The sequence below is a fragment of the Bison bison genome, unplaced genomic scaffold (genome assembly GCF_000754665.1).
Source record: "Bison bison bison isolate TAMUID 2011002044 unplaced genomic scaffold, Bison_UMD1.0 scf7180017864352, whole genome shotgun sequence".
NCBI lineage: Eukaryota > Metazoa > Chordata > Mammalia > Artiodactyla > Bovidae > Bison > Bison bison.
Window position 1 is genome coordinate 2,232,663 of NW_011494924.1, and position 24,392 is coordinate 2,257,054.

At 48.3% G+C, this 24,392-nt stretch overlaps 1 protein-coding gene and 1 long non-coding RNA gene across 3 annotated transcripts in view; one reads left to right on the forward strand and one right to left on the reverse strand.

Moving 5' to 3' along the window:
* CEP250 (centrosomal protein 250kDa) overlaps positions 1 to 24,392 on the forward strand; it is a 47,743-nt gene that overhangs the window by 3,489 nt on the left and 19,862 nt on the right. Inside the window, exons 2-20 of the mRNA XM_010854905.1 lie at positions 3,930 to 4,218; positions 4,679 to 4,735; positions 6,563 to 6,645; positions 6,871 to 7,036; positions 7,814 to 7,920; positions 8,168 to 8,422; positions 9,851 to 9,947; positions 12,463 to 12,564; positions 13,065 to 13,226; positions 13,769 to 13,947; positions 14,526 to 14,708; positions 16,621 to 16,765; positions 17,578 to 17,724; positions 18,836 to 19,066; positions 20,039 to 20,232; positions 20,454 to 20,581; positions 21,016 to 21,185; positions 23,505 to 23,672; positions 24,083 to 24,217. Coding sequence (XP_010853207.1) covers positions 4,033 to 4,218; positions 4,679 to 4,735; positions 6,563 to 6,645; positions 6,871 to 7,036; positions 7,814 to 7,920; positions 8,168 to 8,422; positions 9,851 to 9,947; positions 12,463 to 12,564; positions 13,065 to 13,226; positions 13,769 to 13,947; positions 14,526 to 14,708; positions 16,621 to 16,765; positions 17,578 to 17,724; positions 18,836 to 19,066; positions 20,039 to 20,232; positions 20,454 to 20,581; positions 21,016 to 21,185; positions 23,505 to 23,672; positions 24,083 to 24,217 — 2,895 coding nt within the window. The 5' untranslated portion in view covers positions 3,930 to 4,032. The remainder of the gene's footprint in view (positions 1 to 3,929; positions 4,219 to 4,678; positions 4,736 to 6,562; positions 6,646 to 6,870; positions 7,037 to 7,813; positions 7,921 to 8,167; positions 8,423 to 9,850; positions 9,948 to 12,462; positions 12,565 to 13,064; positions 13,227 to 13,768; positions 13,948 to 14,525; positions 14,709 to 16,620; positions 16,766 to 17,577; positions 17,725 to 18,835; positions 19,067 to 20,038; positions 20,233 to 20,453; positions 20,582 to 21,015; positions 21,186 to 23,504; positions 23,673 to 24,082; positions 24,218 to 24,392) is intronic.
* Positions 17,749 to 24,171, reverse strand: LOC104999347. Of its 2 annotated transcripts, none has more exons than XR_826587.1 (3): positions 23,791 to 24,171; positions 23,361 to 23,555; positions 17,749 to 17,859 (listed from the first exon to the last, which is right to left on the reverse strand). It is a non-coding gene; the product is annotated as an uncharacterized LOC104999347 (long non-coding RNA). The 2 variants fall into 2 exon arrangements; XR_826588.1 differs by lacking the exon at positions 17,749 to 17,859 and adding an exon at positions 18,212 to 18,239.

Here is a 24,392-nt window from a genome sequence, read left to right on the forward strand (position 1 = left end):
TGGAGTTAATTATAAAATTGTTTAAATCATTTTTAAAATAAACTTTATTTTGGGGAACAATTTTGGATTTACAGAAAAATTGCATAGTACAGCAAGTTCCTATATACCTTGCATCCAATTTCCTTTATTAGTAACATCTTACGTTCAGTTCAGTTCAGTTCAGTTCAGTCGCTCAGTCGTGTCTGACCCATGAATCGAAGCACACCAGACCTCCCTGTCCATCACCAACTCCCAGAGTTCACTCAGACTCACGTCCATCGAGTCAGTGATGCCATCCAGCCATCTCATCCTCTGTCATCCCCTTCTCCTCCTGCCCCCAATCCCTCCCAGCATCAGTCTGTACGTTAGTATGGTATATTTGCTACAATGTCAAGTCATTTTGTGAGGTAAATGGGGCATATAAATAAAGTATGATCAAAATGAAATCACTTCATCTCCATAAGCCTCAGTTTCCTTATCTGTAAAAGGAGAGGTTGGGACTAAATTTTTAAATAGCTGTAAATTTTTAAATTATCTGCTAAAGTAAAATAATCATATAATTCTAATATAATTCCATTTCTTTATTGAAGTGTTACTGTCATTTTCTAAAATAGTGTATATACTTTAACAATAGCCTTATTCTAAAAGATTTAATAGAATTCCAGGAACAATGGGAGGGTTGCTTATAGATTAGGCTTGTATAAAATGGCAACCCACTCTAGTATTCTTGCCTAGAGAATCCCGTGGACAGAGGAGCCTGATGGGCTGCTGTCCATAGGGTCGCACAGAGTCAGACACGACTGAAGCGACTTAGCATGCATGCATATACATAAATATATGATTAGAAATATATACAACATATAATATTATTAGGTTGAATTACATGAACTTATCTTTTATAGGTTAAAAAAGGGCATGTATCAGCAATTTCGTATGGATCAGCCTAATGCTTTGAGGGAAAGGATTCAAAGGAGGAGGGTAAGGGAGTCTTGAGGGCCTCTGAGACTCTGCAGAAGCCTGGCCCAGCCCCCACAGTGTTAGGAGAGAAAAGGCTCTTCCGGTCCCTTGAAGCAACTGAGAGCTACCCTTGTTGTTGGTGATGTTGGCAGTAAGAGCTGTTCCCAGCAGCTTTGTGCCTCTAACCAGAAGAGACAGGTTGAGTCAGCTTTTCACAGCCATGGTGGGTTGGCAGAAGGGAAGGGCAGAAAGGGAGGACTCAGCTTCCCTCGTGGCTCAGATAGTAAAGAATCTACCCACAGTGCAGGAGACCTGGGTTCAATCCCTGGGTTGGGAGGATCCCCTGGAGGAGGGCTTGGTAACCCACTGCAGTATTCTTGCCTGGAGAATCCCCATGTAGCCTGGCAGGCTACAGTCCAGAGGGTTGCTAAGAGTTGGACACAACTGAGAGACTAAGCACAGCACAGCAACCAAGTTGGTCAGCCAGGAAGAGGCAGCCTGGGGTGCTGGTGCCCCTAAGCTGTTATTGGTACCACTCTGCTCTTCCTACGTTATGCTGTTTCCTTGCTGTCTGGTAGAATCTCTATAAACTCAGCTGTCTGCAGTTGCTCAGGAGGTGATATAAATTAGGAAGCTGAGTATTCCTCTCTAACACTGCTGTAAGAAAAACAATAGCACAAGTAGAATGACGTGACAACTGAAATCTGCTATCAGTACATGAGAGAGAGGCAAAGCCAGGCAGGGGCCCAAGACTGAGGTGAACTGAAGAGCGTGCCTTCTCTAAAGGGGACAGATGCTGTTTCACTGCAGCTGGTTGTGGCCTTGTAGGAATGAGAGTCAGGGTTCACTGGATACTCTGATTTTCTAAAGGAACCAGAAATATGAACTTTTGTGTGTATTTTCCCAAGGGTAAATGTTGGCATCTAATTTGAATTCTTAAAAATCATTGTACAGGCCACACAGTGATTGAAAAGAACCAGCAGTCCACCTTGTAACCTCTAGCTAAGGGTTTAGACCTGCCGGGAATGAGGCCCACATGCATTTCTTCATTGTGCATCATTGACAACCTATGTTCGTGCTAAGTCACTTCAGTTGTATCTGCCTCTGTGTGGCCCTGTCGACTAGCCCGCCAGGCTCCTCTGTCCATGGGATTCTCCAGGCAAGAATACTGGATTGGGTTGCCGTGCCCTCCTCCAAAGGATCTTCCTTGACCCAGGGATCGAACCCACGTCTCTTTTGTCTCCTGCATTGGCAGGCAGGTTTTTTACCACTAACACCACCTGGGAAGCCCTGGTGGCTAAGGACCAAAATGAATTAGTCAGCTCTTGCCTTATCAGGAACTCACAAATTAGTGGAAAAGATAGCCAGATAATAAGATATAGACATTCTCTCTGTGTATTAAATATAAATTTTAAAACATATAAAAGTGATTAGTTATTCCTGAATAAATCTGGAAGGACCTGATAGAAGGTAGCGTTGGTGGGAAATCAACAGTTTGGTGCATTAAAGGGACTTGGGGCCCTGAAACTCCCACTGTATGTGCAAATGTTGTATCTGCATTTGCTGTATATGCCATTTTCTTCAGATTAGGAGACTGATGCTGCCAAAAAGGCAGCTCTAGTAGACCTTTTTCTTGATAGGTAGTTAGAAATACAGATATTCCTCAGCCCTGCTGATGGGTATCTCAGGGCTGATAAAATGAGAGAACTCTATAACCTCCCCGCCAGCCCTAGCTGTTTTAGAGGACTAAGAAACTCAGAGGTCATGCAGCTGGGTGCCTCATTTTTTTTTCCCCTCATTTTTTTGATGAGGAACCTTAAAGGGAACTAGCCTGCTCCAGGTCACAGAGCTCTTTAGAGACAGAACTTGGATGAGCACCCCGAACTCTTCTTGACCATCTTGCCTTCCCCTCTCCTGGCTCTCTCTGAAGTCACTGGTTAGGCTGGCCTCCCCCGCTGGCCCCCATTGCCTGGTTCTGGCCCAGCTCCTGGCGGGTGAGGTGAGTTTGCTCCTCCTCTATCCTCCTGAGGCTGGTTCCTTCTTCCCTCTCTATTTTGGATCCCCTGCCCGAAATGCCTGCTATTCTGTGTCAGAGAGTCAAAATTCTTGTTCAAATCCCTAGTCAACCAAACATCAACTGTATGAAATAGGACAAATTGTTTAATCTTTCTAGTTTCTTAACTAAGACTTAACTTTCATAAGCCTCAGTGTCCTCATCCACGCATGAAGAGTTAAAGTAGTACCGATGTTTAACTGTCATAGGAATGCTTTGAGATTCTTGTGATGCCAAATTGACATAGTGTGTGTAAGGCACTTAACAAAGTGACTGACCCATAGAAGCACTTAACAAGTATTAACAATGATCAGGAAGATCCCCTGGAGGAGGGCATGGCAACCCACTACAGTATTCTTGCCTAGAGAATCCCATGGATAGAGGAGCCTGGCGGGCTACAGTCCATGGGGTCGCAAGGAGTCAGACATGATTGAAGCAGGTACAAAACAATGATGATGATATTCACACCTTCACAGTCCCCCAGGTTGGGTCACATGCCCATCTGTTGTCTTCCCATACTATCCTGTGATCTATTATTACTGTACAGACCACACTGTATTGTAATTATACCCATCCCCCAGCCAGCCTAAAAGCACCTTTGGTGATTCATTCAGCAGATGTTTATTAGGCACTGCGCCAGGCACGAGGGATGCACTGATAAACTAGGAGCTCTTAGTCGGGTGCAGAGTTTCGGAAGGCATGCCAGGAAACACGCGTCCCTGTGTCATGGTCCAATAACTTTGGGGATTAGCCACTCATCATGGCTCCCCCTGTAGTGATTAGGTCCATCTTAGTATTTTAAAAGCTCTGAGGAGTCCTGTAGTAAAAGAACCTATTTACTTCGTCCAATCCAAGTCTGCCAGAGTTTATCAGTATTTGCTGAATACATGTGAGTCATCTAGACAGTTCTCTCAACTCCAATGTGTGCTTTGGTCCCCAGCTCAAGAGGAGGTCCAAGTGACACAGTGATGCTCAGAGACTGCTCTGGGAGTGAACAGCCTCTGGCTGCTTAGGGGCCAGTGGGCTTGCTGTCCGGGGCCCCCATGGAGACAGGGGGCCCTGGGTTGAACAATATGAAGCCCCGGTCCCTGCAGCTGGTGCTGGAAGAGCAAGTGCTGGCACTGCAGCAGCAGATGGCCGAGAACCAGGCAGCCTCATGGAGGAAGCTGAAGAGCTCCCAGGAGGCCCAGCAGAGGCAAGCAGCTCTCGTGAGGAAGCTGCAGGCCAAGGTGAGGCGGCCACTCTCTTAGGAAGGGGAAGAGGAGGACCCCTGGGGCTGGGGGCTGAGATGGATGAGGTTGGCCGGAGCCCAGAGCCACACGGTGGCAACACCTAAACAGCTCTCCTGTGATGCTCCCAACTTCTCCACCAGCTGCTGACCGCGTCCTTTCAAAGACGCCCTTCATGGGGCTTCCACCAGTCATGTAGCTTTGCTCTCCTAGAATAGGACCTGACCTTAGGTTTGCCAGTTCCTGAGCCACGAACTTGTTGCTTCTCCAATAACAAGAGCTGCAGAGAATGTATTATTAAATGACCAAACAGAAGCTGTAAGACGTTACGGCCTTCCCTCACTCCTGTCACCTGGCCCCTTATTCACCGAGGGGTTTGCCCATGACCCTGGGGGGACCTCTGCTTTGGGCCATGGGTACCAGCCAGGCCCATTGCCCGGTCCTGCTCCGTTTGCCTCAGGTGTTACAGTACCGGAGCTGGTGCCAGGAGCTGGAGAAGCGGCTGGAAGCCACTGGGGTGAGTGAGGCTGTTCTGTGTTCCTCACAGGCCCTCAGGGAGTATGGTTAGGCCCTGTTTGCTGACTGAGGGAGGCTGGGGAGAAGTAAGGCGGTGTTTGGTAGAAGCAGCTCTTTCATCAGCTCCTGAGAGATTCTTTTTGCCTTTTTTTTAATATTTGGAAAATTTTAAAATATTTAATATTTTAATAATAAAAATATTTTTTAGTATTTATTTGGCTGCACTGGGTTTTAGTTATGGCACACAGGATCTTTTTCTTTTCTTTTTGTTTTTTAGTTGCAGCATGGGGAATCTTTAGTTACAGCATGCAGGATCTTTCGATTGTGGCGTGCGAACTCTTAGTTGAGGCATGTGGGATCTAGATCTCTGACCAGGGATTGAACCCAGGCCCCTTGCATTGGGAGCGTGGAGGCTTAGCCACTGGACCGCCAGGGAAGTCCCCTGAGAGCTTTATCGGATACCTTCATGGGACCTGGCTATTCCTGCCCCGACAGACTCCAGCCCAGGGCTCTCTAAGGGCAAAATGCAGCTTTAAGAAACTTAGGGTTTCAGATTGGAAGTGAAATAAAGTGAAAGTCACTCAGTCGTTTCCGACTCTTTGTGACCCCATGGACTGTAGCCCGCCAGGCTTCTCTGTTCCTGGAATTCTCCAGGCAAGAATATTGGGGCAGGTAGCCATTCCCAGGGGATCTTCCTGACCCAGGGATTGAACCCAGGTCTCCTGCACTGCAGGCGGATTCTTTACCGTCTGAACCAGATTGGAAGGAGTGTGGAATCCAAGAGAAGAGATGCGTTTTTCCTCCAGAAGGTGTCAGTGTTTATCCGTTGTGGAGAGATGTGTGCCTCACAGACTTGGGGGAAAAAAAAAAAAAGATGTGTTTGTGGCAGATGGATTTATTTGTGCTGTGGGCAGGATCGAATTGCCTTTCAAAAACCCATCGGCCTTTGTTCTAGCTCCCCTCAGCACCATGTTAACGTTACCCTCAGAAGAGTTCTCTCAGAGGAGGGGAAGGACCGAGACTTAGTATGTCCCAATCTGTAGGCATTGTGTAGGCACCCTTAGGCATTGTTATACAATTATGTCACTTTACCTGCAAAGCAGTTTTCTCAGGGGAATGATATCACCTTCACTTTGGAGCTGAAAACCTTGTGGATCAGAGAAGTTATAACTTCCCAAAGTCTGAAGATTAGTATAATAGAAGCCAAGGCCATTAGTGAAAGATGTATTTTGTTTATTTTTTTTTAAAGATTAAAAAAAATTTTTTTAATCTTTATTGATGTTGTTACAATATTGCTTCCATTTTTAGTTTTTTGGCTGTGAGGTATATGGGATCTTAACTCCCCAGCCAGAGATCGAACCTGCACCCCCAGCAGTGGAAGGCAAAATCTTAATCACCGGACTGCCAGGGAAATCCCTGGAAGCTGTTATCTTATGCTTCTTAACTCAAAAGTTCTTTTCACTACCAAATGCTGTCTTTCATGAGAAGTCACTGGTTCACATTTGGAGAGAGATATACAGTGGATTTACTTGCAGGATGCAGTGATTGAGAAAAGACACATATCGCTAACAAAGGGGAGAAAGAATCAAAAGCAAGCAGGGGGATTCCCTGGCAGTCCAGGGGCTAGGATTCTGCACTTTCACTACTGAGGGCCCAGATTCGATCCCTAATCTGGGAACTAAGATCTTGCAAGCTGCATGGCGCAGCCAAAAGTAAAAATAAAAATGTGAGTTTAGAAAAGTGGGCTGCTGTAGAAGGGGGCATCAGAGACTTGGTCTGCAGGATGTTCTCTTTGGAGGTGAATAAGGCTTGCTTTTATCTGGCTAAGGGACCGATCCCTCAAAGGTGGGAAAGCGTGGAAGAGCCAAACCTGGAACAGCTGCTAATCCGATTGGAAGAGGAACAACAGAGGTGATGGGCCCCAACTTTCTGGCCTGGGTGGTTGGCCGACGGGCGGAGCAGGCTGATGGAAAACCTCTGTCTGGAGGGCTGACATGGTTTAGAACCAAGGACTTCAGCCTTAGCCCTCCAGCTCTGGCAGTGGAAAGTTCCAGTGGTTGTCGTCTTACTCCAAGAGGTCCAGGGGGTTGGCTCAGACCTTGGTTTAGTACTTGCTCCTACCCCTCCCCAGTGCAGGTGTGAGAATCTAGCGGAGGTGAACACCCAGCTTCGGCTGCACATGGAAAAAGCTGACGTGGTGAATAAAGCGCTTCGGGAAGATGTGGAAAAATTGACAGTCGACTGGAGCCGGGCCCGGGATGAGCTAATGAGGAAGGAGAGCCAGTGGCAGATGGAGCAGGAGGTAAGAGAAATGGGGTGGGAGTAGTGCGAGGAGTGCAGGTTGGGCACGGCCTGGTCAGTGCCAGAAGGAACGGGCTACCTTCAGGACCTGGATGGGTACTGAGCTGTAGTTTAAGTCTCTGGCCGTCCTTAGCACTCATGCTGGCAGCTCAGCCCTGAGCTGTCAGGGCTGAGCTGAGCTGAGGTGACAGTCCTTCATTCTGTCCTTACCTGCCCAGTCGAGGTTTTGCTGGCAGGTAGCATGATGCTCAGAGCAGCTCCGTTCCTGCATTAGTGACTTGCTCAGATTTTAAATGGATCTCAAAGTTTAGACTCCCCTCATCTGGAAGTCTGCAAGCTAGACGCCAAGGAGGTAGCTACTGAAATTGAATGGGAAGATATTTTCAGATCCCAGTTAAAGGAAACTAATGTTGCTTGAGCCATTGCTCTGTGCCAGGCTTTGTATTAGGTGATTTATATATGTTGTATCATTTAATCCTCATTGTAAGTCTGTGCTGATGATGATAATAGCTCTCATTGGTTGAGCAGCTACTGTTTATCCTCTTCTAATCTAGCTCAGGGAAGACCTTATAGCATCCCAGGCCCTCTGACCTCTTGAGTCCCTCTGCTAATTTTATTAAACACTTCAGCATCACCTGAACATAGACACCCATTCATAAGCTGTCTCCTGTAAGTCCCTCCTTCCCTTCCCTGCAATAGTCGGGAGGGATCCAGGACTCCTGTGTTGACAAATGATGTCCTCTGCCCTTTGATATGACCTGGGTTTCTGAACACACAGTTCTTCAAGGGCTACCTGAAAGGGGAGCACGGTCGCCTTCTGGGTCTATGGCGGGAGGTGGTGACTTTCCGACGCCACTTTCTGGAGATGAAGTCAGCCACTGACAGGTCAGTGTGGGGATAAGATGGGAGAAGGTTTGCCCCTGCTGACTCCAGATTTGTGACAGTGGGCTGCTTTAGAAGGGAGGGGTCGGGTTGTGGGGGGAGGGCAGGGGTGGAGAGTTGGTGGGGAGGGATGGAATTGTTGGATTCAGATGGTTTTCCCCAGACCCACTCTTCCTGGGGCGTGACCTCTACATGCCCGTTCCTATCCCTGGTCCCTACCGGAGTCTGCTCTTTCCTTCCTTGGACTCAGAGACCTGACGGAGCTCAAGGCTGAGCACGCGAGGCTTTCGGGGTCCCTGTTGACCTCTTGCCTGCGCCTGACTGTGGGAGTACCACCGTCTCGGGAGTCTGATGGATCTGGGAGACTGAATGGAAACGAGCCATCCCAGTTGATGCTGCTACTAGCCAAGACCCAGGAACTGGAGAGGGAAGCCCATGAAAGGAGCCAGGAGTTAATACAGCTGAAGAGTCAAGGGGATCTGGAGAAGGCAGAGCTTCAGGATCGGTGAGATGGGCTGGGTCCTAGGAGGGGATCGCCTGGGGAAGGTCGACTCCTTTGGGGAGTCAAGCAGGTGGGGGAGACCTGAAGAGCCCTCTTCCCACAAGAGGGGAAGGAGATGTGCCAGAGGAGGGTCTAGTGTGAAACCCAGGGCCACAGCTGGGGCTATGTCGCTACCCTCTGCCCTCAGACTATCTCACAGCTCAGTTTCCCTCCTGTTGACTCACAGAACTGGCAGTGACTCTATACCAAACTACTTGCGATTCCCAGAACAGCCAAGTCCCTCCACATTCCCTGCCTTTGTAGATGCTGACCTTGGCCTGGAATGCCTCCCTCCCTCCTCACTCTGCCTTATCCTTTAAGGCATAGATCAAATGTCACCTCTTCGATGACCTCAATAGCCTGTTACATTACTGTACCCCACCATGGTCTTTAGAACTATTATTAATAGTTTTTTAATTTCATTGATTATTTAGTTTTTTCTTTTCTCTTTTTGGCTAGGCTCTTTTATTTTTTGGATCGTAATAAAATCAATATAAAAAAAATGGGAAGAGCAGGGACATAAGCAAAGAGCTGTATTTGAGTCATCTCAGGACAGAGGTCCGTTTATACCCCATGGCTAGGGTAGTGTCACCACCTATCGGTGGCGTATGTAAATTGCAGTTTGTTTTGTTGGGTTGTGAAGGCACTGGAAAGCACAGAGAACGTCTTATTCAAGTTGTGTGACTGAGTGCTTTGCACTTCACCTGCCATATAGTAGACACTTAGTAAATGCTTATTTAGTGATACAATAACTAAATGAGTGACTGTACAGTGAGTTCAGGCTCTTAAAGATGATGCAGAATCAAATTATGAAGACTTTGAAACAAAAATTAAACTCATGGATGAGTTCATTCAAGAAATATTTGTTAAGCTACCCATATAATACCAAGTACTGTGCACTCCAGGATAAAGGTGATAGAGGCCTGGTGATTTCCCTGAACTTTGAGGTTAAGATCAGGGAGGTTGACTGTAATCTCTCCCAAATTGCCCCTCCTTTTTCTCTATCAGAGTTAGAACCTTGGGCTGGAGGGACCTTGGAACTATCCCATGTGGCAATTCTGATGTTCTCATTGGCTTCAGGGTGCTTGACTTCAAGATCAAGTGGGGCCTTGAGGGGCCTGTGCCAGGGCTTTCCTTCAGCTCTCGGGCCCCCAAACACGTGTTCCAGCCTTGAGATGTGGTAAATCCCTGCATGTGTCTGAGTGGCATTTGGCTTCCCCTGCTGAGTTCAAGGCTATAGCATCATGTGTTCAGGGAGTACAGGGGCTAGGGGCACCCAAGGGACTCTGGGGTGCCTGTAGGCGGGGTGTCTGTGTTGGGCTGGGGGTGTGCTGCATAGCTCTGTCCACATCCATGGGTGCCCAGGTGACAGTGCTGTGCTCTTCTCATCAGGGTGACTGAGCTCTCTGCTCTGCTGACCCAGTCTCAGAAGCAAAATGAAGATTATGAAAAGATGGTGAAGGCTCTGAGAGCGACGATGGAGATCCTGGTATGTGATCCTTTGTTCTGCGAAGGCGTTGGGAGTAGGCCTGTGGGTTCCTGTCCTTTATGGACAAAGAGTGCAGGATACCAGTTAAATGTTCCTTGATGAAATCCCCTGAAGCTACAAAATTAATTTTGGTTCCATCTGAAAATTAATTAACTCATTCATTTACCTATTAATAAACATTAGCTGTCTACTCTTTCTACTATGGGCTTCCCAAGTGGCTCAGTGGTAAAGAATCTTCCTGGCAATGCAGGCAGGAGATGTGGGTTTGATCCCTGGGTCAGGAAGATCCTCCTGGAGAAGGAAATGGCAACCCACTCCAATATCCTTGCTTGGAAGATTCCATGGACAGAGGAGACTGGTGGCTACTGTCCATGGAGTCACAAAGAGTCAGACACGACCTAGGAACTTAACAACAACAGCATCATCCCTATTACTTTCTTAGGGGAGCTTTGCAGTATGTCCTCTTCTGAAAGAGTGGGACACTTGTGAAGAGGTACAGTGGCCAAGTAGGAGAGGGTGGAGGGAAATGTGTAGAGAGATTCAAAACCTACTCATACAAGAAACACTTGAGGAGCATGGCAGTGGGTAGCCTGGCGGAGAAGGGCTTGAGGAAGACATGATGACTGCCTTCATGTAACTGAAGGACTGACACCAGGGAAGAGAGTTGGTTTGTTTTAATGTATGCCAGGGGGCCACAAGCCCTGCCAGTGACTAGAAGTTACCAGGATGTAGACCTCGGCTGCAGCTAGAGCTGCTCGATACTTTAACAGTCCTCTTTGGGAAGGAGTGAAGTCCACGATAACATCTGCCAAGGATGTTATCAAAGGGATTCTCTTAGGTTGGACGTCAGAACCTCTGGCTTGGTTCCATGTTTTCTTCCATCTCTAGTTTTTGTATCTTTGACTCTAGGTGAATCCTGAACCCCCATCGCTATGCACATCCCTAGTCTTCTCATCCAAACTGAGATCAGCTGGGAAGCAAACTTGCTTATGCCTTTTTGCTTCCATTGTGTTCAGGAATTTGCAAATTCAGATGTCCTCGTGCCCAAATACTATAAATGAGTCAAGCAGGCTCAGCTGTAAGATTTCTGATTTTTCCGATATTGTCATATTTAGTACAACAGGGGACACTTGATCTCAGTACACAGGGAAAAAAAGAGAAGTGGGGACTGCAGGACCCTGAGACACATTTGTCCTGTCTGGAGGAGGCATCCACTGTTCAACTTTAAGAAATAATTGCCATGTAGGAATGAGGCCTTAGGTCCGTCTCGCCAAAGCTATGGTCTTTCCAATGTATGATGTGAGAGTTGGACCATGAAGAAGGCTGAGCACTGAAGAATTGATGCTTTTGAACTGTAATGTTGGAGAAGACTCCTGAGAGTCCCTTGAACTTCAAGGAGATCAAACCAGTCCATCCTAAAGGAAATCAGTCCTGAATATTTATTGGAAGGACTGATGCTGAAGCTGAATCTCCAATACTTTGGCCACCTGATGCAAAGAGCCAACTCATTGGAAAAGACCCTACTCATTGGAAAAGACCCTGATGCTGGGAAATACTGAAGGCAGGAGGAGAAGAAAGCGACAGAGGATGAGATGGTTGGATGTCATCAGTGACTCGATAGACATGAGTTTGAGCAAACTCCAGGAGATAGTGAAGGACAGGGAAGGCTGGCCTGCTGCAGTCCATGGGGTCACAGAGTTGGACACGACTGAGCAACTGAACAATAATAGCAACAGTGATGGGCTTCCCTGGTGGCTCAGAGGTTAAAGTGTCTGCCTGTGGGACTGGTGTGGTCCATTTGTTAACTTTTTGAGAGATGCCAGAAATGTAGATTTTTATGAATTTCTCAGCTTATAAAAATCTCTCAATTTACAAATGTTGGTTCAGATTTTGCATAGGCCAAAAAAAACCTCAAAAAAGCCCATAGCTGCAAATCTTTATCTTTAGGTCTTTACTAGCACAGTAAGATAGGAAGAAGGAGCGAAATTTTGAGAGTTCAGATTTACTACTGGCCTTCCTTGGGGCTAGAGGTTCCTCTGGCCTTAGGTCTCACACGTCCATTTGCTGTCCAGAGACAGCAGCCATCCTTCATCCAATGAGGGCTCACGTTTAATGAACATTTGTTTTGTGACAGGCGCTGTGTTGAGTAACCTACATGCAGTTTTTTCATTCAAGTCTGGGAACAAATCTATGAAGTAGTTGCTGTTAATTATTCCCATTTTAAAGAGAAGGAAGCTCAAAGAAGGAGTTGCCTAAGGTTACCAGGCGAGAAAGTGACAGAGAGAGAATGCTAATCTGGACAGCCTACTTTGGAGCCCTTAATCCCTTAATCTGAACTCTTAATCACCCCATCACATTGTCCGCAGAGTCCTAGGACACCGTTAGCGTTCCAGTGTGGTCAGGGGAAAAGTGTGGGTGACAAGAGACGGAAGGAGACTGGTTGATTTGGGGGCCCGAAATGATAAATCCTCCTCTGAAAGTTTGGCTCAGAGGCTCCATTTTGTTCCCTGTTCAGGAGGCAAATCATGCAGAATTAATGGAACACGAGGCATCTCTTAGTAGGAACGCCCAAGAGGAGAAGTTGTCTTTACAGCAAGTGATCCAGGATATAACCCAGGTACCAGTCAGCCTCCCATCATGGTGACATGTCCAGCCTGCCCTTACCCAGGCCTCCCTGTCCTCTGAGGTGTGCCTAGGGGAGTTTGGACTGGGTTTTGTGTGGATGAGCTCTCTGGGTATGTTTGAAAACTGGAACCCTAAGCTAAGCTTCTGTGGGCTGGCCCTGCCTGCTGAAACAGGCCCTCTTTCTTACTGCCGGCTGCAGTTCTCAGACAGCGGCGGGATTCAATAACCTCTTCTTTCATTTATTCATGGAGTGTTCAAGGGGTGCTCCAGCCCTGATGCTCATCCTGGATTTGGGTGACCAATGGTAAACAGGTGATTTGAAGAATTGAAGGAAGCCACCCTTTTTTGCTCTTAGATGCCCTCCTCCCACCCCCCAGGGAGAGGACCTGGGAGAGAGAAAACATCAGGTTTGTCCAGGCTGGAGTGTGAGTCCTCTGCATGGACTCTAGGCCTTGGTCAGTGGGATGGTGACACTGCCGTGTTGGGTTTCAGGCCATGGTAGAAGAAGAGGACAGTATGGCCCAAGGTTCTAGTCACGAGAGCTCCTTGCAGTTGGACCCTGGTGGCTTCTCTTCCCAGTTTGATTCCCAGCAGCCAGACAAGGCTGTCTCTCTGGTGCGTTCGGTACTGACTCAGAGACGCCAGGCTGTGCAGGTAAGAACCCCACACTCTTCCTCAGCCGTGGGGACCGGTATCTAAACTGATCTGGGCCCCGGGTACCCTCCTAGCCCAGACTGCCCCTTTCTCTACATTGACCTGACATGAGGAGTTTTGTCAATACCCCGAAGTGTCCTTTGGAATCTCTGGGTCTCCCCAGCTGTGCTGAGGGGGAGCCAGCACGCTCCCCATGCCACTGGCACGCTCTGCTTTGATGCACTTTTCACTGCACCCTGCAAAGTGGAGCCCTGGGGAGTGTGGGTAAGTGTTCTCCAGTTCTAGGGGTCCCAGCCCTACTCACTACTAACCCCACCTTCCACATGATACATTTGAAAATGATGAACTCTGAGATGCTGAGACCACAGAACCCGGTCACCTCTGATGCTCTGTCTCCTTGACTGGTCTCATCTTTATTCACAGCTTACCTTGGTCACACCAGTCCCCCCGCCCCTTGCCCAGCCCTGCTTCCAGGCTGCTGACATCCCTCTCTGCCCTGCCCTCTTACTCACCACCTCCCTTCTGTCCCTCTCCCTCTGCAGGACCTAAGGCAGCAGCTGTCAGGCTGCCAGGACGCTGTGAGCTCCTGGCAACAGCAGCATCACCAGTGGGAGGAAGAGGGTGAAGCCCTGAGACAGCGGCTGCAGCAGCTCACAGGGGAGCGGGACACCCTGGCGGGGCAGACGGTGGACCTGCAGGGAGAGGTGGACTCTCTCAGCAGGTAAGTGGGGGCTGTTTGTCCCCCTACTTCCTCCCAGGCTCAGTCCTCACCCAGCCTTTTCCCACTCCCATCGTGTGGTTGGCAGACCCAGGGCTGTTCAGGACCACCTGGCTTTGCATTCTGCTGGTTCCTGCTCACTCACTTTTGGGTCTTTGTGATGATTTGGGGCAGGGGGGGGGGAACAGTTTTGAGACCTCCCTGGTGGTCCAGTGGTTAAGAATCCACCTTGCAGTGTAAGGGACCAGGGTTTGATCCCTGGTCGGGGAACTAAGATCCCGTATGTCGCAGAGCAACTAAGCCCAAGCACCGAAACTAGAGAGCCCACACGCGGCAACCAGAGTCCGTGTGCCCCAACGAAAGGTCCACATGACACTACAAAGATCCGGTGTGCCACAACTAAGACCTGTCGGAGCCAAATAAATAGATACTAAAAAAACCAAACAAACCAGTTTCCTTCTCTAAAGGGAAGATGAGATATTTAAAGGAAGCAGATACCCCTCTCCTTTGACCCTCTGCTGTCTGCTTCCAGGAGGGTTTTTAGGTTCCAGGGTTTGTGCTCACGTCTGGCCTCCTTCCAGGGAGCGAGAGCTCCTGCAGAAGACCAGGGAGGAGCTGCAGCAGCAGCTGGAGGTGCTGGAGCAGGAGGCGTGGCGACTGCGGAGGACCAACATGGAGCTCCAGCTGCAGGGCGACTCTGCTCAGGGCGAGAAGGAGGAACAGCAGGAGGAGCTGCACCTGGCCGTCCGAGAGAGGGAGCGTCTGTGCGTGTGACAGTCCCCTCTCTCCCTGGCCCTGTCCCTCCCCACCCTGAGAAAGCGGAGTTAATAGAAACCTGGCATGCAGTGGGTTCAGCTTAGCTTACCGCTCTACCCTTGGCAGAAGGATGAATGCACAGATTTCATCCAGGCTTTGCTGAGCACCTAGAGGAACTGAGGCCCCGTGGGGGGAAACAAATAAGACACTGACCTCAAGCAGTTTGCAGTATAATGGGGAAGTCAGACAAGTAAACCGTGGCCAGGTGAAGCATGAGCTAAAAAGAGCTTCAAGCTAGATCCTCTGGGAGAATAAGGGTAACAGTTTGTTTCTGAAAGCTGCTCAGAGAAGAGGGTCGCTGCTGAGCTAGGCCTTAATGTATTTTGATTGGCAGAGAGCAGGACAAGGCCTAAAGGAATAGATTAGCAAAGAAAAGGAGGTGGGAGGATGCAATGAATGTTCAGAGGAGGCTGGGCTGGCCAAAGAGTAGAACTGATCCTGGGAAGTAATGGGAAATGAGCTGGTCAAGAAAGGGAATTCCAAGGACATTCCTGGTGATCCAGTGGCTAAGACTCCAAGCTCCCAATGCAGGAGAGCCGGGTTTGATCCCTGGTCAGAGAACTAGATCCCTCAGCCTGCAACTAAAGATCCAGCATGCTGCAACTTAGAGCTGGTACACCCAAATAAATACATATTTTTTAAGAAAAGGAAATTCCAGAGTAAAGGGACCCAGCTTATCTATAAATTCCCCAATATTATACCATAGAAAAAGCAAGGACTTTACAGCTGGGCAGAAGCTTGGTTTAAATAATTGCTCTGACCGCTTGGATGGATTAATTTATTTGTAAAATAGGAGTGGTGATATTTCCCTTGAAGGGTCATTGGGAGGATTAAAACTGTGTTTTACGAAATGCCAGCACAGAGCGTGGCCTGTGGTAGGTCTTCAGTACCTGGTAACGGGTTGGATCTTCTTCATCTTTGGTACCTCCTCTTCTTTCCTGTTCCCCGGCTCCTTGCACCTAATGGTCATAAATGATGGAATCCTGAAGGGACTCCTCTAAGGATCATGACTGGTGCAAGGAAGGGTCTCCCCATACCAAGGCAAAGAACCAACAATCCACAAAGATAGTTTTATGTTTTTAAATTTAAATTGTTTGACTCAATAATACATTTATTAGTATTTCTATGATTCAAGGGGCTTCCCTGTGGGTCCAGTGGTTAAGAGTCCAGAGTTCTACTGCAAGGGGCACAGGTTCGATCTCTGACTGGGGGGGTTACGACCATGTATGCCACATAGTGTGGCTAACAAGAAAATTTTGTATAATTCAAAAGTCAAAACAATTTAAAAGGTATGCACAGAGAGAGTATTTGTCCCTTCTACTTCATCCATCCCGTATCCCTTCCTTTTGTGTGTAATCACTTAAATTAATTTCTTATTCATATTTCTAGTGGTGCCTTATGCAAATGTGTGCGTATATTCGTATTTTTCCCAGTTTCTTGCATAAAAGAGAGCACGCCACATATACTGTTCTGCACCTTGCTTTTTTTCACATTATGTCTTGGAGCTCTCTCCTTATCAGTTTTTAGAGACCACCTTCATTCTTTTGTATCACAAAGGCAAATCAGTTCAGTCACTCAGTCATGTCCAACTCTTTGCGACCCCATGCAGTGCAGCACGCCAGGCCTCCCTCTCTATCGTCAACTCCTGGAGTTTACTCAAACTCATGTCCATTGAGTCGGTGATGCCATCCAACCATCTCATCATCTGTTGTCCCCTTCTCTCACCTTCAATCTTTCCCAGCATCAGTGTCTTTTCAAATGAGTCAGTTCTTCCCATCAGGTGGCCAAAGTATTGGAGTTTCAGCTTCAACATCTTTTGGGATACAGCCACTCCCTAAGATTTCCTCTTTTTCGTCTTAGTCAGGAGACACTGGTGGTCCTGGAAGCCAGACAGTCCGAGTCCCTCAGTGAACTGATCTGCCTTCGGGAAGCCCTGGAGTCCAGTCGCCTGGAAGGGGAGCTGCTGAGGCAGGAGCAAACAGAAGTGACCGCCGCGCTGGCCAGAGTGCGTGGGCCTCCCCCTCACTGGTGGGGTGGGGCGGGCGGCTTGGAAAGTTGATTGTCTCTAGGAAAAGTGTATACAACCTGCGTCATTCTTCACTTTATAAGCCATGGCCCTTCCTATTTTGTGCCTCAATTCCTAGTTTCTGTCCCTCTCAACAGACTATTGGAATTAGAATGGTTTTCTAAAGTATAAATCTGGTCATGGCAGTCTCTTTCCTAAAACCATTCAGTGGCTCCCCAGCTCCTTGGTGTCACACTCACAGCCCTCTGCCCCCTGCCACCTTTTCTAGCCTCCTTTCCCCCCGAGATCCCTGTCCTCACTTCTCCCATGCCTTTACTAAGTGTGTTCTCCATGGTACCCATTCCCTTGTGCCTCTAACACTCTGTATGAACTCTTCCCTTTGCCTGAACTGCTTCTTTCCTTCTCCTTTAACTGCAAACCATTCCTTATCTCTCAGTGTCCAACTTCACTGTGAACTCTTCAACCAAGCATTTTTTGACTCTTTCAAATTGAACTGATGTTTTCTTTGAGGTCCCAGAGCACTTTGCGTTTCCATTGTCTGCGCTGTCACCACAGTTGTGGTTGTTTATATATCCTAATGTCTGTGTCTCTTTCATGTGAGTTCCTCTCTCACTCTTCAATGAATGCATGGGAGAGTGAATGGATGAATGAAGGGAAAAGTTTAGAATGTGAGGGAGGGGATGAAGTGTTAACTCCTGTCTGTACACAGGAAGCAGCAGATACTGGGGATGTGAGCTGTTCACTGCTGCAGGAAAACTGGGAAAAGAAACTCTTTAACTGTCTGTTTTTAGGCAGAACAGTCAATCGTGGAGCTGTCAAGTTCTGAGAACAGCTTGAAGGCTGAGGTCGCTGATCTTCGGGCTGCAGCTGTCAAACTGAGCGCCTTAAATGAGGCTTTGGCCTTAGATAAAGTTGGACTGAACCAGCAGCTTCTCCAGGTGAGCAAAGATCTCTAACACATGGGGTAGGACTGGGCCCCAACCGAGAGGGCAAGAGACAGACACAGCTGATGGCCTGTGACAAGGAACAGTTCTCAAACGATCAGCCCAAGGCAGATCAGCTCCCATGTAGTCCTGGAATGAGCAAAAGGAACACTTACAGTGCAGAGGAAAGCAAAGATTATAAGGCCTGGGCTCAACCATTAAAAGTAGACCCCTCCCACATCTACAGCAGGACCCCCTTTGGGCTTTACAGTGAGATCACCAGGGCCAGGAAGGAAGTCCATGCCCTCTAGAAGGAAGACTAGGCTTCAATCCTGTTGTTTGAGATAACACCAACCACCATAAAAGGATCTGCTGAAGAGCCCAAGCCTCAGAATCTTCTCTAGAGGTTAAAAATTTAACATGTCTCAGACTTCCCTGGTGGTCCAGTAGTTAAGACTCTGAGCTTCCACTGCAGGGGGCATGGGTTCAATCCCTGGTGGAGGTACTAAGATCCTGCATGCTTCAGGGTGCTAGAAAAATAAACAGAACAGACTTAACTGTCTGTTGAATCACTCTGGTTCCCTTGAGCCCCAGAAATATTCTGTGTTCCCTTTTCTGAATTCTTCAAGAGCAGGATTTTGCTTTTTTTTTTAATTTTGTTTATTCATTTTTTTGGCTGTGCTAGGTCTTTGTTGCTGCCCAGGCTTTTCTCTGGTTGCTCTGCAGGGCTTCTGTGGCTTCTGTGGCAGCATGACATGTGAGCTTCGGTAGTTGCAGCTCACGGGCACTAGAGCATAAGTTCAATAGTCGTGGCAAACGAGCTTAGTTGCTCCAAGACATGTGGGATCTTCCTGGATCAGGGATCGAACCCATTGGCAGGCGGATTCTTCACTGAGCCGCTGGGGAAGTCCAGGATTTTGCCTTTTTTGTCTCTGTCCCCAGCATCTAGTACCTGGAGTAAAGGCTCTAGACCCCAAATGTGTGGTTAGTCCTCCTCTCCCATAAGCACTCCTGTGTCCTTCTGTGGAGAAGAGAGTCATGTATTTCATGTGGACTTCTGTCTTCACCTCTTCATCTCTAAACCACAACCCTTTGTCTCTGATGCCCTTCCCTTTTTGGCCAGTAGTTAGAACAGGAGAAGCAGTCTGTGTGCAGGAGGATGGAGGCAGCAGAGCAGGCGAGAAGCACTTTGCAGGTGGACCTGGCGGAGGCCGAGAGGAGCAGGGAAGCCCTGTGGGAAAAGAACAGCCACCTGGAGGCCCAGCTGCAGAAAACAGAGGAGACCAGGGCGGAGCTGCAAGCGGACCTCAGGGGCATCCAAGAAGAGAAGGAAGAAATTCAAGAGAAGCTAAGCGAGGTGAGAAGAGAAAACTGCCACACTGTAAAAAAACGAAAACACTACAGAAATGATTCAGGAAGGGAAAATCTCATTTCCTGGAAATGACCAGTGTTACTATGAATAGTTTGGGGTACATCTTCCAGTTTCTTAAAAGAATTCCTAAAGGAATCCTTCGCTTATGCCCCATTGCTTCACATCCATCAATTTGAGTTAGATGCCTCTCCTGTGTTCTCTGATAATACGTCTCGTTTATTCAACCACCACAGCCTTCATACTGTATTATAATTATCTGTTTATGTATCTCCACCAAAAGCTCCTTGAAGCAAGGCTATGTCTTATTTGCTTTTAATCCCTCCAGCTTTTAGCACAGTGTCTAACACATGGCAAGGGGCTCCATTAGTTTTTTCTGAACCAATGGCCCAACTCAAAGTGATCTTTCTTCTCTACCAAACATCTCATTGACCTAATAATTATATGCAATCTCCCCTCTCAGAGGGCTTCCCTGGTGGCTCTGACAGTAAAGTATCTGTCTGCAATCCAGGAGACTGGGGTTCGATCCCTGGGTCAGGAAGATCCCCTGGAGAAGGGCATAGCAACCCACTCCAGTATTCTTGATGGAAAATCCCATGAACAGAGGAGCCTGGCAGACTACAGTCCATGGGGTCACAAAGAGTCTGACACAACTGAGTGGCTAACACTTTCACTTTTCCCTTCTCAGAGTCTTTCTCAGGGCATTGATCACCTTCTTAGTGGTAATGTGTGTGTGTCTTACTTCTTAAGACTAAAAGCTCCTTAGAGGTAGATCTCTTGCCACCCTAGAGCATGTTTCCTGGTCTGGGCACGCTGCGTAGATCAGGAAAATAGATATATGGCCTTTGGAGTGAGAGGGCACAGCTCACAGAGGTGGGTCCAGTGACCCTAATCTGGTGATAGCAGCCTGGAGTGGGGGGTCCTGCCTCTGCTCTGGTCTCATCAGTTCTGTCCCCCCAGACATATCACCAGCAGGAGGCAGCTTCAGCTCAGATAGAACAGCTAAAGCAAGAGACAATGCGCCAGGAAGAGATGCTCGCCCGAGAAGTCCAGGAGAAGGAGGCTCTGGCACGGGAGAAGGCAGCTCTCGAGGTGCGGCTACAGGCTGTGGAGCGAGACCGGCAGGAGCTCGCAGAACAACTTCTGGGGCTCAGGTAGGGCCCACCCCCAGTTCTACCAGGGGCAGAGAGCTTCGCAAAGCAAGGCGTAGCCAAGCTGAGTTCCTTGCCCAAAGTGTATGGGGGTTTCAATGAGTTATGAGTTTGTAATTGCCCCTCTAGCTTCTCTAGGTGGCCAGAAGTTAGAACCCGACTCCTCTTAAGGAAGGGTAAGGGGCTTAATGGGTAAGAACTCTCCTGATTCCTGAACCTGACAGCTCAGCCAAGGAGGTACTGGAGAGCAGTCTGTTTGAGGCCCAGCAACAAAATTCTCTGACAGAGGTCACCAAAGGGCAGCTGGAGGTCCAGATTCAAACTGTCACGCAAGCCAAGGAAGTAATCCAAGGTGAGAACCCAGCTGGGATGGGCACACTTCAGTCCATGGGGATGTTAAAAGCCAGGAAGACGGTGGGAAGCTATTAGAGCCAGACCCAGGGCCTCTGAGGGGGCTCCCCTGGTGGCTCAGATGATAATGAATCTGCCTGAAATGCATGAGACCCAGGTTCAATCCCTGGGTCAGGCAGATCTCCTGGAGAAGGGAATGACCACCCACTCCAGTATTCTTGCCTGGGGAATCCCATGGACAGAGGAGTCTGGCGGCCTACAGTCCATGGAGTTGCAAAGAGTTTGACATGACTGAGTGACTAACACACACACACACACATACACACACACCCCCAGCCTCTGAGATGGGAATTCCTCATGAGGCCTGGGGAGGAGGGTGAAAGATGGGAGGGCAGAGGCTCAGAGACCAGACAGATCCTGTCCCTGGCATCCTAGGGGAAGTGAAGTGCCTGCAGCTGGAACTGGACACTGAACGGAGCCGGGCAGAGCAGGCACGGGACACAGCAGCCAGGCAGCTGGCCCAGGCTGAGCAAGAAGGGCAGGCTGCCCTGCAGCAGCTGAAGTCGGCCCATGAGGAGGAGGTGAATCGGCTCCAGGAGAAGTGGGTAGGTGGTGGATGTGGCCAGGGGATGGGAGAGACAGACCTGGTCTCCAGGGTGTAAAGGGAGCAGAGAAATACCTTGGATAATTCTTGCGCAATTCAGAACTGTGTTTCCTTTGCTTTTTAATTATATAATTTAGTCCATTTGCTTTTATTGTGTCCATTTGCTTTTATTATAGGTATGTTTGGATTTATTTCTGTCATCTTTTGCTATTCATCTTGTCTTTTACCTTTTGGGACGGGAGATCACCTTAACTTCTTTTAGAGGATTATATTGAATGATTAAGCTGTATTCTTTTCTTATCTTTTTTCTCTCTCTGCTACTTTGGATGATATGTACTGTGTTTTTTATTCTTTTAGTTATTCTTTAATATTTTAAAATACATACTTAATAGAATCTCAAGTCAATTGGTATATTTACTCTTTTCCTGAATGACACAGGATCACAGAACATTTTACCTGCTTTCACTCCTCCTCACCTATCAACTGTATTAGTCAGCGTGTTTAGTTATTACTAGTTTGTTAACACCATATGTTATGCCTTTTGATTATTTTATACAGTCAATCATTGTTTGGATATCCTGAAAATTTTACAAGGTTTGTTTTTGTTCACCATTCCTTCTTGCATGTCGGGTTTTCTATTTGGATTTATTTTCCTTCTTGAAGTAAGATAACCTTTGGTGAGGGTATGTTGGTATTTAATTGTCTGAAAATGTCTGTTTTACTTTTATTCTTTTTGTTGTTGTTTAGTCACTAAGTCATATCCAACTCTTTTGCGGTGCCATGGACTGTAGCCCACCAGGCTTCTCCATCCATGGGATTTCCCAGGCCAGAATACTGCAGTGGGTTGCCATTTCCTTCCCAGGAGATGTTCCTCACCCAGGGATCAAACCCTGCTCTCCTGCATTGCAGGCAGATTCTTTACCGTCTGAGCCACCAGGGAAGTCCTTAGTTCTGGAAGATCCCCAGAGGAGGAAATGGCAACCAACTCCAGTATCCCATGGATAGAGGAGCCTGGTAGACTACAGTCCATGAGGTCGCAAAGAGTCCAGACACAACTGAGTGACTAACATTTATTTTTTGACCCAGAATTTATTTATTTATATTTTGGCCATGCTGTGCAGCTTGCAAGATCTTAGTTCCCAGACTAAGGATTGAACCTGCGCCCTCGGTAATGAAAACACAGAGTCCTAACCACTGGACCGCCAGGGAATTCCCTATCCTCATTTTTATAGATGAGGAAACGGAGGCACAGAGATGTGATAGAAATTAACTGAGGTCATACTAGCAGTGCTGGAGTAAAGACTCCAACCCAGGCAGCCCCTCACCACCATCCTGAGATCCTGACAGAGGGGCTGGATTCATCTAGGAAATCAGAAAAGTCGTTGGTCACTGATGGATTCTGGGAGGACCGGGATGTTCCATCCCGACAGTCTTGAATCCTGTAGAAGACATCATAGCTAGACATGGGCTGGCTTTTCAGAAGGGTGACCCTGCCACTCTGAGCAGGGGAGAGGGGCAGCAGAGAATGAGTCCACCACTTCAGTTTGCTGTTACAACCACCAAGTATGATGTTGTTGCTTTAAAATAAGATATTTGTAGCTTATGTGAGGGACATTTGTACTTTAGAAAACACTGTTACATGTATTATATCTTTTTTTTTTTTTTTTGGTATGGTATGGCATGCAGGATCTTAGTTCCCTGACCAAGGGTCAAACCCTGCATTGGGAACACAGAGTCTTAACAACTGGACCACCAGGGATGTCCGTGTTTTTTTAATCTCAATTTATGTATTTTATTTTTAGTTGTGTTGGGTCTTCATTGCTGCACGCAGGCCTTCTCTATTTGCGACAAGCAGTGGCTACTCTTCATTGCATTGCGGTGGCTTCTCTTGTTGCAGAGCACAGGCTCTAGGTGCACAGGCTTTGGTCACTGTAGCACGTGGGCTCCGTAGCTGTGGCTCACAGGCTCAGTGGTTGTGGTGCATGGCCTTAGTCGCCCCATGGCATGTGGGATCTTCCCAGACCAGGGATTGAACCCATGCCCCCTATATTGGGAGTGTAGAGTCTTAACCATTGAACTGCCAAGGACACCCCTGATTTTTTTTTTTTTTTTAATAAATCTCACTTGATTCTCATAAAACTTGGCAAGATAGGCAAAGCAGGATAATTAGCCTCACCTCACAGATGAGAAAACAGGCTTGGTAAGGAAGACACCGAGGTCACGCAGCTGGTGAGCGGTAGACTTCTTACTCTCATCTGGTGCTTCTCTGCCTCCGCGCCTCACCCTCTCAGCTCGATCGGTGTTTCCTTCGTATGACCAGGAAGAAGAGCGCTCCCAGCACCGGCAGGAACTGGAGAAGGTTCTGGAGAGCCTGGAGAGGGAGAAGATGGAGCTGGAAGCGAGGCTGAGGGAACAACAGGCAGAAATGGAGGCTATGCGGGCGCAGAGGGAGGAAGAGCGGGCCGAGGCCGAGAGCGCCCTGTGCCAGGTGGGCAGCTGGGAGGGCTGCGTGTTCCCTGTGACCCCCTGCCTCGGACCACTTCCTTCCAGCTCCCCAGGAGTGGGGCTACAGGGGCTTCCAGGCCTCCCACTCTGCCCCTACTCACTCTAGGGCGTGAGCAGGTGATCGGCACCGTTAACTGCAGGGCTGGCTGTGTGTCCTACTTCCTGAGGGAGGGCCGCCGTTTACCACATCCTGTCAGCTTGCAAACCAGTGGCAACCTTCACACTTCCTGGTTCTCAGTCAGTGGTCCCAACCTTCCTTTGCCCTCAGCAACCGCCGCCCCCCTAACCCCGTTTGCCAGAAGAACCTAGAGCAGCTGGCGTGCACTTGTGGCTTCATGGATGAGCATGGTGACCCCTGACCCAACAAGCCCTGGCCCTCCTGCCCCTTCACAGATGCAGCTCGAGACAGAGAAGGAGAGGATGTCCCTCCTGGAGACACTGCTGCAGACCCAGAAGGAGCTGGCAGAGGCCAGCCAACAGCTGGAGCGGCTGAGGCAGGACATGAAGGTTCAGCAGTTAAAGGAGCAGGTATGGAGGGTGGTCCTGGGCAGGGAGGAAAGGGAGTGGCGATTCACTCCTTCACACTGTTCTGTTTTTCTTTTTTAAATATTTATTTATTGGGCTGTGTCAGGTCTTAGCCGCAGTGTGCAGGGATCTTTCCATAGGGATCTTTCGTTGCAGTGTGCAGGCTTCTCTCTAGTTG